The sequence below is a fragment of the Terrapene carolina genome, unplaced genomic scaffold, assembly GCF_002925995.2.
Source record: "Terrapene carolina triunguis isolate 2854851 unplaced genomic scaffold, T_m_triunguis-2.0 Scaffold31, whole genome shotgun sequence".
NCBI lineage: Eukaryota > Metazoa > Chordata > Testudines > Emydidae > Terrapene > Terrapene triunguis.
In genome coordinates this window covers 1,557,051-1,573,760 of record NW_020664382.1, presented here as the reverse complement: position 1 = coordinate 1,573,760, position 16,710 = coordinate 1,557,051, and the positions used below count along the sequence as shown (strand labels likewise).

The following is a 16,710-nucleotide window of genomic DNA, read 5'->3' as shown; positions in this document are numbered from 1 at the left end:
AGCAGTAAACCACACTACCAGACCCTGTTCTGAGTAGCTTATTGGGTAAATGTGTTAACGAAATACACACATCTTGCTTACATAATACTAAAATGATCTGATAGATTTTAAAATAAAATAGGGAATGTTCTAATGTTTTATTCCTTCGGTTTGAACGTCCATTTCAGTGTCATAACAATGTTGTTACAGGTGAAATTGTGAACCCAGTTACTGAAATGATGCCCCTAAATGAATCAGGCAGGACAGAAATACCACCTGAAACAAGTACTGGACTGCATGCTTCACCAGCAATCACTGAAATAAGAACAATGACTACTCTCAGCCCCAAGAGGAGTACCACATTAAATATGCCTACTGTGCTGCCATCAAGTGGTACGCAAGCGTCAAGCAGTCATTCTTCCATCAGCAGTCCTCCAGTCACTCAGAGACAAGGCATGACATCGTCAATTGGATTTGAAAGAAATAGCACAACTGGTATGGAGGGTTCAACAACCATCGAAACACTAGTCGTGGTGACAGAACAATGGAAAGTTGTAAGTGCATCACTTGAAAACTCTATGGAAGAGACTTTAACTGGTGCACCACAGCAACTGACTACTGTTACCAGTGCGTCCAGGGATGCAACCAGTCAAGAGCAGCACACTTCACCATTGCCCATGTTATCTATGGTTTCAAATACAACTTCTGCCATTGTGAGAAATAAAACTATAGGAGAGACCCACATACCTCTGCAGGTTCCTGAAGCAAGTTCTCAGGATGGCTCCAGTACATCCCTGCCTACTACAGAAAACCCTACAATTTATACTCTAAATTCCACCCTTGATGTACATGAAGAGATGGGAAGAGTTAGCAACTCTTGGTCTGAGACACCTCCTAAAGAATCATTCTCAGTGCCACCTGTTTCCCCTGACTTCTCACCACCAGCTTTCAGTGCTACTACTTTCCCGAACACAGATTGTAGTAAGTATGCATCACAGCACTGTCCTGCATGCTCAGTAATTGTTCACAAGAAGAAGTCAGGGTTCTGAAAAATGCATAGTTGTGTATGTATTGGGGTATGGGATGGGACTGACCAAAATTTAGTTTGTCTTTTTGAAATATATATTTTCTTGTAGGCTTGGCATTATTCTTAGGTGCATTTTTCTAAATAAGCATGTCAGAGCATTGCCAAAATAACTGAACCTTCCAATGTTTTGATAGTAGTTTCATCAATTTGTAACACTTTAGAAGTCTGTCCTCAAAAACAGTGAGGTGACTCATGTAACACCTTAAACGTTGCTCCATTTAACATTATGATAAACCTCTTGGTCCACAATGATCTGGGGAGGGATCCTCTCTCTTGCTATGACACTTGTAGGCTGCAGCCTACAAAGACTATTGAAGTCCCTTTACCAGCTGAGGGAGTGTTTCCCTGGCACAGGAGAATGTAGGATACCCATAGGTTGAGGGGCCTGTATAACTTGGTGTGTGTGTGTGTGTGGGAGAGATGGTCTGATCTTGCACTTCCCTAAAAGTTGCCAGTCAGGAAAGGGTCAGCCGGACTCCTGAAAACCCCAGCAAAGAGGGGAAGTGTGTGGAGATCTGAGAGCAACTTCGTGAAGACTTCTAATGAGGAGTGATTAGGGCAATGAGGAGGCATGATCTGCCTGGATCTAGGGAGATGTATTACAATGGTTCTTATGAATTTTCCACCTTTTTGATTCAGCATTTGGATCTGAACCAGAGTTGGGGTTTGGATAAAAATTCAGGCCTTAAATTCTAATTATGGTTGTGTCTGGATCTGAATGTCACCATCTGCAAATATTACATTTATTTACTTAATGTATTATTGAGTTGCGCCTGACCTGATTATTTCTGGTTGGCTCAGCCACTGCTTTCACCAGTGTCTCCTGCTTTTAGCTTCTAATGTCCTTTCTGAAAAGGAAATGGAGAGTCAGTGTAGGCTTCTGCTTTACTGCAGCCTCTGCAGCCTTTTTAAAGGAAATGCTGCTATGAGTGATAGTGGGGCAGGCAATGAAGACATTGCAAGTGTCAGTCTCTTCATCAGGGCCAGGTCACTGGATTGAGCAATGTCTCCTGTGAGGCCACAGGCTGTTTTTCGCCTTCCCTTTTTAATTAACATAGTAAACTAGGAACATAAAATGCTCACAATTCACCCCTTGGATATAAACAGAGAATAAAAGTGTCTCAACCTCACAGGAGCTAGTGTTTGAAGTAGCAGTCGGGAAAGGAGTGCAAAGCACGGGGTTACTTTATAAATAAAGGAGACACTGTACAGGCTTTCAGCACCTTCTAGTAAATTAAACAAGATTTTGCAACTTGGAGGTTCTGTGCTGAGGCCTGCCACTTCCCTCTGGCTCTGCACGGGTCTCAGGGCTGGCTGTGTTCCTCCTCACTGGAGATATTGGGAAACACCTCGCTCCCTATGCTTCTGGGTCCAGGCCAACAAGCAAACTGATAATAAAAATGCTGTGGTGGCATAAAGGAGCATGTGTGCTGCTTTTACTTTGCTCAGGGAAAATGTTTATATCTAGGGTGACCAGATGTCCCGATTTTATAGGGACAGTCCTCATTTTTGGGTCTTTTTCTTATATAGGCTCCTATTACCCATTTGCTGTCTGGTCATCCTATTTATATCAGAAAAGAAAGTAGAGCCACCCTTACTCGCCAGTATGGCTGCTGCTTGCTTCTGCATTCCACCTACCGTGCTGCTACTTCAGCTTCCCTAGTCTCTCCCCTACTCTGTCTGAATCACCTCTTATCCATCATCACTCGCTATCCATTATTTGCCCCATTCACTTTCCCCAGCCCTTCCTCTGCTTCTGCACCTCTCCTCGTTATGCACACTCCAGCACTAACCACTCACTTACCCCCTCATTTCTACCATCCATCCTTAGCTTCCCCATGGCGCCCCTCATGTCCACTATCCACTTCTCCCCTTAACTTACTGCTACCTTGGGGTTTGTCCCACTGTCTTTCTCAACATTTTTCTTCCCTCTTGATCTCTGCCTGTCTCTTTTTCCTTTTACAGTGTCTATTTCCCCCCATGTTATCCTTTCTTTTACTCCTTCTAAATCTGTCCCTTCCCCGACTCCAGCCTCCAGGCCTTTCTGCCCCATTCTCTTCCTGACACCTTCCTGTCTCCCGCTCCTTGGATCTCCTGCCTTCCCATCTCCCCCACTTCTATTTACTCTATTCAGGATCCCTACCTCCTTGGGCCTCATTTTATCTCTTGGAAACTCTCTCCCACTTGTTCCTGGGATCCCACCCTCATCGCTCTCTGCCACTTACCACCACCAGCCCCCGCTCCCCAGTCCCTTCTAGTGCTTTGTGAAGCTGCCTAGCACAGCACACAGGATGTTGGCTGGATGGCTGCTTCTCCTGCCCTTGCTGCCTCCTCTGAAGATACTGAAAGCCAAGAAAGGGGACAGCCAAGGGACTGCTGCTAGCTACTGTGACTGAGAAGAGGAAACATCATAACAGCATCTGCTGGCTCGAGGCAGGAAGTATAGGATTTTTGAGGAACCCACCCCCCTGCTCTGTGTGTCAAGGGTCCCATAGCATCTCCCTGGTGCAACATCTCTGCCCTGGAGTTTACCCATCCAAATACTCTCCTTATCTAATCTTGCTCAGCTTGCTATCGGTACAGGCTTTAGGCAATATTAGACTTGTTTTATTTGTTAAAATTTACATCCAGATATTTTAATATTGAAAATTACCTAAGTAATGGTCATTGAAGTCAGATACTTGAACATGGCTAGCCTTTCTAGGATCCATTCCAAGGCTGCAAGATGAACTGCAGCAGACACACTGAGTAAAAATGCTTAAATTCCAATAATCTATCATTTAATTTTAAAGGCATTCCTAATGCATCAGAATCATTGTAGAGTAGAGTAGAGCCCGCTTCAATAGTTAGTTCTAAGAGAGAAGTGGTACTTTCCCCCCTTACCCCAGAGGTTTGATTGATGATAATTTCTTTTCTTCCCAGTACCTGTCCCAGCTCAAAGGATTATTTTCTCCCATGTGACTAGCATCAGCTTTCATGTAGCCTGGTCCACAGATTCTGCACTGAATCCTGCTTTCCGATTTCTGCTGCTTCAGGAAAACCAGCTAATATCAGAGGCTAAAATCCAGAGCACGAGTCTGACAGTGCCAGGGCTAAAACCTGGGATCTTGTACACCATTGAAATCACGACAGAAGTTTGTGGGATGGAAAGTAAACCAGCACGCCAGAAAGTAAAGACTGGTAATTTCATTTAGAAACAACTCTTATGGTTGCTTCTTAAAGGGTCGGCTTTTAATGCCACTGAAATCAATGGGGGAAATGGACTTCTATTTATATGAGAGCACATGGCCAGGACAGGGTTTGATGGACATACTAAGGATGATTTAGTGGCAGCTGTTGGATGTGTGGACAGGTAGAAAACAATGGGCTGACAACGACTGCAAATTTAACAGTGGTATAAAGTCAGCACTTGAGGCTGGCACTGGAATGGTACAATTGATACAAATCATGTCTTGTGGATCTCCTCTCTTCCCATTCATAGGCTTGTGACGTCTCTGTAGCAATTACAGCAGTTGCTTCTGTGGGAAAGTAACACTGGGAAATTATTTACATTAGTTTGACCCGATTCAGCAGGTAGAAACTAGGAGGAATACCTACACCATGTGCCAGACAGCTTTCTGCAAAACACCAATGGTCTGTGGATCACATTATTCTAAATAACTGTTTTCTGATTTTGCAGCTGTTCAAAAATTGAATGGATCAGTAAGAATAACAAATGTGAAATACACTGCAGGCTTGAACAATGCAAGTAGTGAAGAGTATCATAACTTTACACAGCTGTTTCTTGGTGAAGTAAGTTGATTAAAAATGGTCATTATTTGTACATGGGCTTCATAAAATGAGGAATATCATTGGCCGATACATGTGCCATACCTGTATCCCCATATACCTAAATGAATTGAGACCCATTGATTACATTAGAAAAAAGAGGAAGCATGGTGCAGTGGTTACAACATGAGCCCAGGAATCAGAAGTTTGGGAGTTTATTCCTGGCTCTCTGTGCCTCAATTTCCCCATCAGTAACATGGGGATAATCAAGCAAACTTAATTCATAGGCGTGTTTTGAGGAGCTAATGAATATTTGTGAAGCACTTAGAGATCTTTGGACTGCAAGGCACTATATCAATGCAACTTAATTCTGTTGTTGTCCTTTCTCAGATCCACTCATGTCTGATATAGTAGAGATTTTTATTATTATCCTGTTTCATATCCCCTAATTTTATAACCTATTTCTCCCACCCTTTATTAAGTCAGCTTTAATACCACATTTAATTAGGGCACAGAATATCAAACTGCCTTGGAAGATCTGTTTATTTCCTTTAACCGTCTTGTAATTCAGAGGGACTTACGTTGGAGGTGCCACCCTCCTTTTCTTATTTTTTGGCTAATCCATCAATTGTTTGTCTTTGTTGTTCCTTTTCACATTTATTCCACAAACACCCAGGTCCCTTTACATTGGAAAACCACTGGACATGTTCCAGCTGTCTGTCTCCTCTCACAAGTCTACATTACTGATACATTGCTAGGGAGATTAATACTGACAATGATAAATTTGTGATGACCATTCTAGAGCTTTTCATCCAAAGACAGCAAAGCACTTTAAGTATCCCTGAAATACAGCCATCTCTGGGATGTAAAGTGGCAACAGTTTAACCATTCCCAGGAAGAGTTCAGGATAGAAAGTGAAGAATGCTCTATGCAGCATGAAAACACAGGAGAATTTTGATAGAGAGAGAATGTGTAAGGTATAAAATAACTTCCCACTGTTGCTAGTTTACACCTTCCCTATGTGCAGTCAATGGGTCACAGCTTTCTTGAAGCTGTTTAGGCCTCAGGCTGACACATCCTAGCAATATCTGTTCAACAGCCGTAAAATGAAAGTGACATGCTCATGCAAAGTAAAAATGCAGCAAGCATCCACTGACCTCCTTCTTATTCAGCATTGTTATATGTTTCAGGCTATTTTGGATATTAGAACCTTAATCAAGGCCTTGTCCAGTCCCTGTCCCTTTCATATTTTATTAAAATGGATAAAATGAAATATTTTATCTTTATGCAGCATACAATCAACTTCTCTGCTCCAGAAAATCATTGACGTAAGTAGTTTATCTTTAAAAAGATTAGGTAGCGGAATTAAAGTAAGACTGATAGCAATGTAAGCTAGGTCACACTGTTACCCAACACTCATGCTTTAGGCTTAAGTTGATCACCTGTGAAAATAAGGAAATAATTGTTCCTTCCAACAATACTACTGGCCAGGTGTATTATGGAGTCTTTCCCATCCATCTGTGAACCATTGGACATAAGCCACTGCCCGAGGCAAAATACTCTTCCTCCTGATAGTGTCTTATGACAATTCTTGTGATCCTATCTGTCAAAGAAGAGAGAGGCTGGAAAATCTTTACAATCTTCTTTTCGGGATGTAAGGGCCAGACCTTGATCCCATTAAAGTAAATGGGAAAAGTCCCACTGATTTTAAGAGCAGGCTCAAGCCCCAGTTAAGTAAGCTTTGCCAGAAGGTTTCCTTAAATCTGTTTTATGGAATTATGTCTTCGCAATCCACATATATTTACTTATTTGTAAAAATCACCATATTTTAAAAAATGAATGTAGTGCTTCGTAGAGGTGCTAGATTGACAGTGCTGGAGATTGAAATCCTGTTCATGTTACAGTGTGGAGAAAAGCAAGATGTAAAAGCCTGAATTGACAGATTGCACTGTCAATGTCCAAGCTAGCTTCCCCCTGCTGTCCTGCCAATGCACTTTGTAACAAGGTGGCTTGCCTCATGGGCTGAAGAGCCTGGGGTTAAGCCAACCCTGATTACGGATGAGGCCCACCTGAGAGGAATCTGGCAATTCCAGTACAAAAAGAGCAGGATGTTGCAGTTACCCTTAGTACTCAATAAATTGGACCTCAGGAGAGGATTGTTTCAACTACCTTTGAACTGAGTGTGTTCTTAAAGGACCCTGAAGAGGGGGAAAACAGAGGCAGGGTGCTGTAGAGCAACCTTTGGCCCTGGCTTGGAGGAATTGTCAGTGGGAGTGAGAGGGTAATTCTGTCTCTGGGCATGTTCCTCAGCCTCTCTGAGACTGCCAAGAAGGATGGCAGTTAGTGTCAGTTGTGGGGGTGGTTTGGGTGATGTGGACTCGAGTCTATTAGTGCTGCACTAGGTTGCACTTTTCTTCCAGTTGGCCCCATCAGAAAATGCAGTAGGTGAAGACAGCAGCAATGGGGGGCAGAGCGGGAGGTGGGAAGGATTCGTACACACCATCCTAAATAGCAATAGCCTATTCTGTTAAAATAGCCTCTTACTCATTTTATTATCAGTCTCCAGGGTTTCATTGCAATTCTAATTCTTCAACAGGGCTCCCTACATATGTGTCTAGAAGTGCCCAGATTAGCTACTGCCTGTATTGCTAGCATTTTGCCCTGGATCTATTGGCAGGGTGGCTATTATCTCTAACCAGCACCCTTCAGAAATTACTACTGCCTTCCACACAGACAGCCACTCCACTCTGAACCGATTTCTGTCTCTTACCCCTCAACAGCACTAACCCTCCAGCCATGTTACTGAGGCTCCTTTAATTTCACTAGCATTTCAGCCTGGCTTCCCCTGGCTCCTCCATGAGGGCTACTTCTTAACTTTGGGTTTATCTCCCTCCTGGTTTTCTTACTTTACCAAAGGAGGTTCCCGTCTCGTGTTGTAGCTGTTAGTTTGCCAGTGTTTTCCTCCTCTCTTGTAACTCTCCTTTTGGCACTAATGTGCCTTTTCCTTTTTACCTTTCAATGTACTGTACTGCAAGTGAAGGTGTAATTGTAGCACAGCTGTGCTAGCTTTCATCTAGCTAGCAAGGTAAGAATAGTAGTGAAAACCCAGTGGCATGGACTTCAGGGTGGGCTAGCCGACCCAGTACATACCCATTGTCCCCAGAGGGCTATTACTTGGATAGCTAGCCTGTGCTGAATCCTATGCCACCACATCTACGCTACTGTTGTTACCTGTGGTAGCTAGATTAAAGCTATCATGGATATGCCTACCCGTGCTACAATGACACTTTCACTTGCAGTGTAGGCATATCCTTTACCTGTTCTATTTAGGAGTTCCTGGTGTTTCCTTTGTACCCTGATCTAACCAGCAGACCAAATTCAGTGATGAATCTGTTTGCATGCCACCTGAGGCATGTTGCGCATATGCTAAGAGGACTGAAGGTATTATAGCTAGATTTATTTCCTGGTAGTAAAACCTCAAAGTAGAGGGATGGATTTTCCTTTTTAATATAATTATTTCTTTTAAAAAGTCAGAGAAAGAAATTTCCTTTCCTTTTATATACCAGGGAGCTCCCTCTGCCTCCCGCTTTTATCACACATTATTTTAATGGTAGGGCATTGTTAAGTCATGCAGTAATCTGAAGAGAGAGGCTAGTAGTGTCACCTAGTGGCTAACTATGATGTGAACGTAACTATAATGTTTTCCAGGTGCTTAGCTCTGAATAAAATAAAAAAACAAAACCCTCCATTAAAATGGAGTCCACAAAACAAAGCTAATTGTGAGAAGGGAATATTGGTGAATGCTAAGGAAGGTCCAAGGGAAGATTGCAGACATACTTAATGGCTGAAATTCAGACAACAAATATGAAAGATGAAAATTTAAGGCCAAAATCTAGCCTTATCTTTCATGATGTTTCAAAGTAAAGAGGAGAAAGGCCCCACCCCACTGTTTGGCCAAGTAAGACTTTCTTGGATTTTGAGTCCAGGTCTGGTGTGGCACCCTGGATATTTCTTCCCAAGAGCAAGTAGGTGGGGAATGGGTGAAGCCTGTCTCTACCCCCAGTGCATTGGAGAGCAGAGCTAGACTAATGGGAGGGGAGAAGCTGCACCCTGTAAAATGTCAGTTTACTCCGCTGGCCCAGGAGCAAGGGGGGAGTAGGGAAGGAATTGTGGCTGTCCTGGACAGCGCAGCTGTGTGCTGCCACTTACTCGTGGCCGTGCCTTTCCCAACCTAGCCCTTAATGGAGAAATAGCCTGAACATAGCAAAGCTGCTCGTTGTCTACCTCGCAAACATCGATCTATGAAATGCTGCTCACTTGAGAGCTTGATCGAGAGCTTGATGGTTTGACACGATTTGAGAGCAACCTTTGACAGGGTAACAAGTCTTGTGGATGGGAGGGAAGTGGTAGATATGGTATATCTTGACTTTAGTAAAGCTTTTGATACTGTCTCGCATGACCTTCTCATAAACTAGGGAAATGCAACCTAGATGGAGCTACTATAAGGTGGGTGCAAAAGTGGTTGGAAAACCATTCCCAGAGAGTAGTTATCAGTGGTTCAGTCATGCTGGAAGGACATAACAAGTGGGGTCCCACAGGGATCAGTTCTGGGTCCGATTCTGTTCAAATATCTTCATCAGTGAGTTAGATAATGGCATAGAAAGTACACTTATAAAGTTTGCGGACGATACCAAGCTGGGAGGGGTTGCAAGTGCTTTGGAGGATAGGATTATAATTCAAAATGATCTGGACAAACTGGAGAAATGATCTGAAGTAAATAGAATGAAATTCAATAAGGACAAATGTGAAGTACTCCACTTAGGAAGGAACAATCAGTTGCACACATACAAAATGGGAAATGACTGCCTAGGAAGGAGTACTGCGGAAAGGGATCTGGGGGTCAGAGTGGACCACAAGCTAAATATGAGCCATCAGTGTAACACTGTTGCAAAAAAAAGCAAACATCATTCTGGGATGTATTAGCAGAAGTGTTGTAAGCAAGACACGAGAAGTAATTCTTCCGCTCTACTCCGTGCTAATTTGGCATCAACTGAAGTACTGTGTCCAGTTCTGGGTGCCACATTTCAGGAAGGATGTGGACAAATTAGAGAGAACCCAGAGAAGAGTGACAAAAATGATTAAAGGTCTAGAAAATGTGAACTATGAGGGAAGATTGGAAAAAATTGGGTTTGTTTAGTCTGGAGAAGAGAAGACTGAGAGGGGACATAACAGTTTTCAAGTACGGAAAAGGTTGTTACAAGGAGGAGGGAGAAAAATTGTTCTCCTTAACCTCTGAGGATAGGACAAGAAACAATGGGCTTAAATTGCAGCAAGGGAGATTTAGGACATTAGGAAAAACTTCCGAACTGTCAGAGTGGTTAAGCACTGGAACAAATTGCCTAGGGAGGTTGTGAAATCTCCATTGGAGATTTTTAAGAGCAGGTTATACAAACAGCTGTCAGGGATGGTCTAGATAATACTTAGTCCTGCCATGAGGGCAGGGGACTGGACTAGATGACCTCTCGAGGTCCCTTCCAGGTCTACGATTCTATGATATAGGAATGAGGGAATTTAAATAGAGGATCTTGCAAGCAAAGGGCAAGAATTATTATTCTGAGACTGTCTATGCTATGAGTTAGAGGGGTGATTCCCTTGCTCACATACACATACTTGAGTTAGCTTGATTATAAATAGCAGTGCAGCCATGGTTGCATGGACAGTAGCAACAGAGGCATGGCTTAACCATGCCAAGTACAGTCCCACCTGAAATTGGTAGTTCAGTAGTCAGCACAACTCAACCATGCCTCCACTGCCACTACCCATGCTACTGCAGCTACATTGCTAGTCATACTCATTCTAGCTTGAGGAGAGCTAGCAGGAGTAGATGTGCACAAGCAGGGTAATCACCCCTCAAGCAATGAAACCTCAAGTTCTAAAACTTTGGATATTTCCTCCTCTTGGCGTTCTCATTTGAAGCTAATGGGAGTGATGTACGTGCATCAGGAGGACAGTGCATGTCTTAGGTTTGTCCCAGCGTTTGTCTGTCTTGTTGTCTTAGAGTGTAAGCTCATTGAAGTAGGGACTGTGTCTCACTCTGTTTGCACAGCACCTAGCACAGTGGGGCTCTGAGCTTCTTTCCACATTTGCTACTGTGAAATAAATAACAACGATAGACAGGACCAGCTCCAGGGTTTTTGCCGCCTCAAGCAGCTGGGAAAAAGAAAAGCAAAAAAAAAAGCCACGATTGCAATTGTGATCAGCGGCATTCCGGCGGCAGCTCCACCGCGCCGGTTTCTTCTTCGGTGGTAATTCGGTGGCAGGTGCTTCCCTCCGAGAGGGATCCGCCTCCGAATTGCTGCTGAACAGCCCGACATGCCACCCCTTCCCCTTGGCCGCCCCAAGCACCTGCTTACTGGGCTGGTGCCTGGAGCCGGCCCTGACAATAGAGAACTGATTATAACGAGGTACCTCACTGTAGAATGTGAAGCCTAATTTTAGGTATTCAGATTTGAAAATTTTGGTGTAAGTTTATTTCCAAATGTGAAAAATATCCTAGGATTCACTGACACAAATAAATGCCTCTGGGAGCTCACAGTCTGAATTCAGACATGACAAAGCAAGTGATGGTCAAAACCAGAAAAGAATACAGGCGGGGGGAAAGAAACACCAGGGATACTATTAGCAGCTTCTGAAGCAAGGACGAGAGGAGAATAGGGCCCTTTATGGACAAATTCAGTGCATCTAGATATTACACTAGTGGAATATTAGAAGTGTCTGACAGGCAGATAGAAATAGCAGTTTACTCAGCAGTCAAACTTTAAAGAGAGATAAGGCTATGTCAACAGTTTACAGTGTTTCGTTCTGCACATCCTTTGCACATATATTGTGAAAGGTTTTTAATCTATGATAGATACATAAAATATTATCAAACTAGCTGACTTTCATATCTTTGTAGTTAAAGTTATGTGATGGATAGTGGTTTTACCAGTTTTCCTCAGCACAAAACTTACAGCCTCTCTCAGAAACTCTGTATTATTGTTGTAGGCTCCTCCTCTGGAACTCAGTGTGGTTGGGATGGGTCATCTCAATTTACATCTAAATTAGTAGAGGAAATAAATTGGATGTATTATCTGCTCTCTCTTGTTACTGGTGTCCAAACTCTTTAACCGTGTGGTAGTATCAGTAGTAAAGCATTGCATTTACATAGTGCTTTCCATCCAATGATCTCAACATGCTATTCAAAGTTAATTAATTTTCAGCCTCATAGCCTATCTAGAGCTTAAGACACAGGTCAATATTATCCTACGTGGAATATGTAGGGAAGCTAAGGCACAGAAAAGTGGAACAGCTTGTCCAAACACGTGCAGCAAATCAGCGGCACAGCCAGAAGTAGAACTATGAATTCCAGTCCTGTGGACACAAGACCATCCTTCTATCCAAAGTAGTACAAAAGGTTGTCTCTATAGCCTAGTGATTGTGGCGGTTCAATAGTCACTGGGAAAGGCTGTATTTTCTCTTTTCAGCCCAAGATAAATTCCAGAACATTTGCATATCGATTAAGTGTTTATTATAATTAGTCATGATCAACTGCCCTAATTGAGGTGCTCTGAGGCTAAATATTCACATTCAGATTATTTTAGAGTTATTTTCTGGCCTGGCCACGAGGCTGTCAGGGAAATGTGGGAGCCTGGGACGTGTGTCCAGGTGGCAGTTAGGATCTGCAGGGATAGTGCAAGACTCCCCATGGAAGACTCCTGTGAAACATTTTTGAGTTAGTCTGGGCTGAGGCTGCGTGGAGATTCTGAAAGCATGAGAAACTGTTTTTCTATTTCCCCTTTGATTTGATCATTGGGTACAGATGGAGGCCAGATTTACTCTTAATAATACGTAGAGGAACTTTCTGTACCAGGCTTGCCCTCCATGGAGATCCACCCTAAGGGAGGGCAAGGGGTGGTATGGCTGCTACATTCACTTAGGGTTTGTGCTGCAGGAGCATCTGTAAGATAGGGTTGAGGTTCCATAGGAGATTGTTGGCAGATACTGCTGCAGAGATGCCCACTCTGCCCATGCTGTCTCCATAGCCAAAGCCTCTTAGTATTGGGCTGCACTGTCTCCTTAAAGGCCCCTTGATGGAAGGAGCATTGAGACTGAATTGCACCAATGGAATCTCTCTCCTTGGCAGGCTAAGTGTTACCAGGGACCCCTGCCAATATCTGTGTATACCCTGAGCTGAATCATTCCTGTGTTTTATATTCACAGTTAAATACATATTTGAGCCAAACAGCGGTATTCGGAAAATTCAGTAGTTAAATAAAAGCCCATTTTCTGCTGTCTCTGTCCTGAACATGAAGCACGGTAGTTATGCATAATGTTTGGGCATTCTGAGTCACAGTATACAATTTAACTCATACTGTCTGCCTACATGCATTATATTTTGATCACAGGTACGGAAATCTCTGCCTCTTAACCGTCTTCGGGAAATGGATCTTGGTTTGATAAAAATGCTGATAACCAGTATTACTAATGGAAGCATAGTGGTAGGTTTCGATTTACTGACTGCAAAAGACTTGGATATCCACAACCTTTCCACAGATTTTCATGATGTCTTTAAAAATAGTTCCTATTTTACAGTTGACAACACCAGCCTCTTCATACGTGGTAAGGTGCAGTTTTATATCACTGTAATTTTTCAAAACTAGCAACAGGATAAAACCTGTCTTTTTGTTTGTGATTTAGAGAGTACAGCATCTGTGAGAGTGCTGGATGAAAATCCCATTATCTTTTCCTTAGAACTTCTGCCAGTTCAGCCCACGAGCTCTTTTAGAGAACTTCAAAAGATACAGTGAGATGTGTAGTGTAGCAGGGCTCAGATGTAGACCCTCAGTTTGGTTTAACGAGGTCCACTAGTTATTGTACAGTTTCCTTCTTCTTATAGATCATTGATAAAGAAGATAAATAAGACCAGTCCATTGATTGACTGCAGTAGAATCCTTTTTTATAGAACTCCTCAAATTGATGTCTCTGTATAAAATCATTTCTAATCCTTCTGTTGATGACACATCAGCAAGTTTAGTATTTACACCACAACATGCTTATCCAAATAATATTGTTCTAACCTCTCAATTAGAATTGCAGGCAGGACAGTATGGAAAACTTTACTAAAATAGATTTATTTCATCTGATGCATTCTCCTTGGCTGCCACACTTACAATTGTTTATCAAAGAAGGCTATCGGTTTTGTCAAACATTCTGTGTCCTTTATAAAGCTATGCTGCATACTGTTCATCAAGTTATTGTTTTACAAAGGCCAGATTCTACCAGCCTAACTCACATTTTAGTGGGACTACTTGAGAGTAGAGTGCTACTCATGTGAGCAGACATGGCAAAATCTGCCCCAAAGTAATTAGAAAAGGTCAATCTGTTATTATTTGCCCCCATCTTTCATTTGGTTAGAATAAATGAACCACAGTCTCCTGTAACTTTCTTTGCTCTTTCCTAAAGACATCCTTCTCCAACTCTGGTTCTTACTGAGATATGTTCTGCCTAAACACTCTTACTGAGTTGTTAATAACGGTCTTCAGCAATTCCACCCTTCTGATACTCTCAGTTACATTTCAACCTGCACACTGCGGTAGATGGCCCTTAGTGTTTCTTCTCTGAAAGTAGTGCACTGCAAGTCTACAAAAGCTGAGTGCAGGTTGGATATTTCTATATCTCTTTGGATTTTTAGTGCCCATATTTGGCTGTGAACACTCATTTTAAATCTCCTGCATGTAAAAACAAAATACATGTTCTCCTATGGCACAGAGTCTGATTTACATAAGACACAGAAATCCATGCTGTTGACCACATGGTGGTGCCTTTTCTCCACCATCACCACAACCAGCAACACGTGTCTCATTAATAATAAAAGAATGTCCATATCATGGTAGCACTTCATTGAGAACAGGGTTATATATGCCCTCTGAAACTGGCATTAGTCTGAGGGGTTTTAGGGACAGAGTTAACACAAGCCACCTATAGTGGTGTGGTTAGTGAGAGTAACAAGTGGGAAATTTGAAACCCACCTGTGGCTGTGTTTCCATTTATACACAATCCTAAGTAGAACCTGTACAAAAATTGAAATTTGTAACAAATATTTGTCCTTGAAATTCTAAATTTTGGCCGAAGAATGGGAAAACAAATTTGATGAAACTTTCCCAAACTTTTTGGCCTGTTTTTCAACCAGCTCCAAATATTCTTTAAATGACCAACCACCCGCTTCCCTCTTAAGAGTGTTGAGTCTGTAGGATGGGAGAGTCTGTTTGGGAGTAGTCCCTTGTGACAGCTATCAGTTTTGGGGGATGGGAGAATTAATTGGGTGTGCCGAGGGGAAGGGGTCTGGGGGATCTGCCCTCCCATTATCAGCTGCCAGCAGTGCCGCTGGAGGCTCTTGCTAACTCTGACCTTCAAGCACTGAGTATTCTAGCATCAGCAGCTTCCGGACTGTGTGTGTTACTATCTCCCAGATAAACAACATGAGAACTAGTGTCCAGGGTACCATGATGGTAGTTCCAGTTAAGGAATAATCACAATGCCAGTAATACACACACTCTCTCTCTCTTTATTTTTTCTTCTTTTTTTTTTAATAAAAAACCCCAAACTCCAAACCCCAACAGATTATGATGAGTGCGAAAGAGAAGATGATGACTGTTCCCTGGATGCATCATGCCACAACACATATGGGAGCTATCAATGCAGCTGTAATGAAGGATTTGCTGATCTCGATTCAGAGAGGCCTGGGAGAAACTGTGAAGGCAATATTGTTTTTCATTACCTAGTGATTTATTTGAAATTATAATGATGGTGTCTTCATAAAATCATTTGGTTACATCCACTTCTGGTGGAACTCCACTTTGGTCCATGGAGCTTTACTAGGGATGACTTTGGCTCAATGTGTTCAACCACATGCTACTGAAAAATATGTCTATTTTAGTGTATTTTGCATATTTCTGTTATATTTAATTGCATTTATTATACTTTTGCTTTATCATAAAAGTTTACGGTATGAACATTTAATGGGCCCAGTTCATTCTTTTTTTTTTTTTAACAATGATTTCTCTTCTCTTATTTTCCCCCTTAAAGGTAAACAGAATTGTTGAGAGTACCAGTTATTTTCTTTCATGAGCAGTAATAGATGGGACATCAGAGATACAAGATAAGAGACTAAATCAGAATGGAAGCAGTTTATGTTATGGGTTATAGTATTGATAAATACTGATGTTATAACTCATTGATTTGTCTTTAGTTAATGCATCCAACTCATGCCACCTTTCCTCAAATAATTTATTTGTTCACCTAAAATAGGTCTTTCAGTTTCTCAGTTCTTTTGAACCACTTTTTTATGGATTGTATTTGTTTTTGTAACCATAGTGATAAACTGTGTGTATTGGCTGAAGTCTCAAGTATTGTAAATAGATGCCTATCTTTGTTAGGTTTCAGTAAATCAGGACATTTTCTTAGCACTGTGATTATAAGGATTTGGGAAAGACATTTCTGAAATAAGTCCCGGATCCTTTTTCCTGCCATGAGATCAGTAATTTTTCAATTTAGGACATTCTCAGAAGATATGAAAATAGTTTCCTAGGAAATATATATATTTTTTAATTTGGATTGGAGAATACATGCTATTTGTGCATATAATTCAGTAAAATATTGCAAAATAAAATCCACACTATTCAAAACAAACCCAGTATTAGTTATGTGAATGTAGATCATTACATTGGTTAAAAGATTACATTACAAAGATGGGTGCAGAGTAGGGCTGTGGGTATCATTAAAGTATCCTAGGGTAATCTAACAGGTAACCCAAAAACCTGTGATAGAAAAGGGGCTGA

The 16,710-nt window shown here is 41.9% G+C and overlaps 1 protein-coding gene across 1 annotated transcript in view; it reads left to right on the top strand.

Annotated features, from left to right (window-relative positions):
* LOC113406452 (uromodulin-like 1) overlaps positions 1-16,710 on the top strand; it is a 64,477-nt gene that overhangs the window by 32,931 nt on the left and 14,836 nt on the right. The window contains exons 12-16 of the mRNA XM_026651484.1: positions 190-960; positions 3,989-4,246; positions 4,746-4,858; positions 13,279-13,492; positions 15,493-15,630. Coding sequence (XP_026507269.1) covers positions 190-960; positions 3,989-4,246; positions 4,746-4,858; positions 13,279-13,492; positions 15,493-15,630 — 1,494 coding nt within the window. The remainder of the gene's footprint in view (positions 1-189; positions 961-3,988; positions 4,247-4,745; positions 4,859-13,278; positions 13,493-15,492; positions 15,631-16,710) is intronic.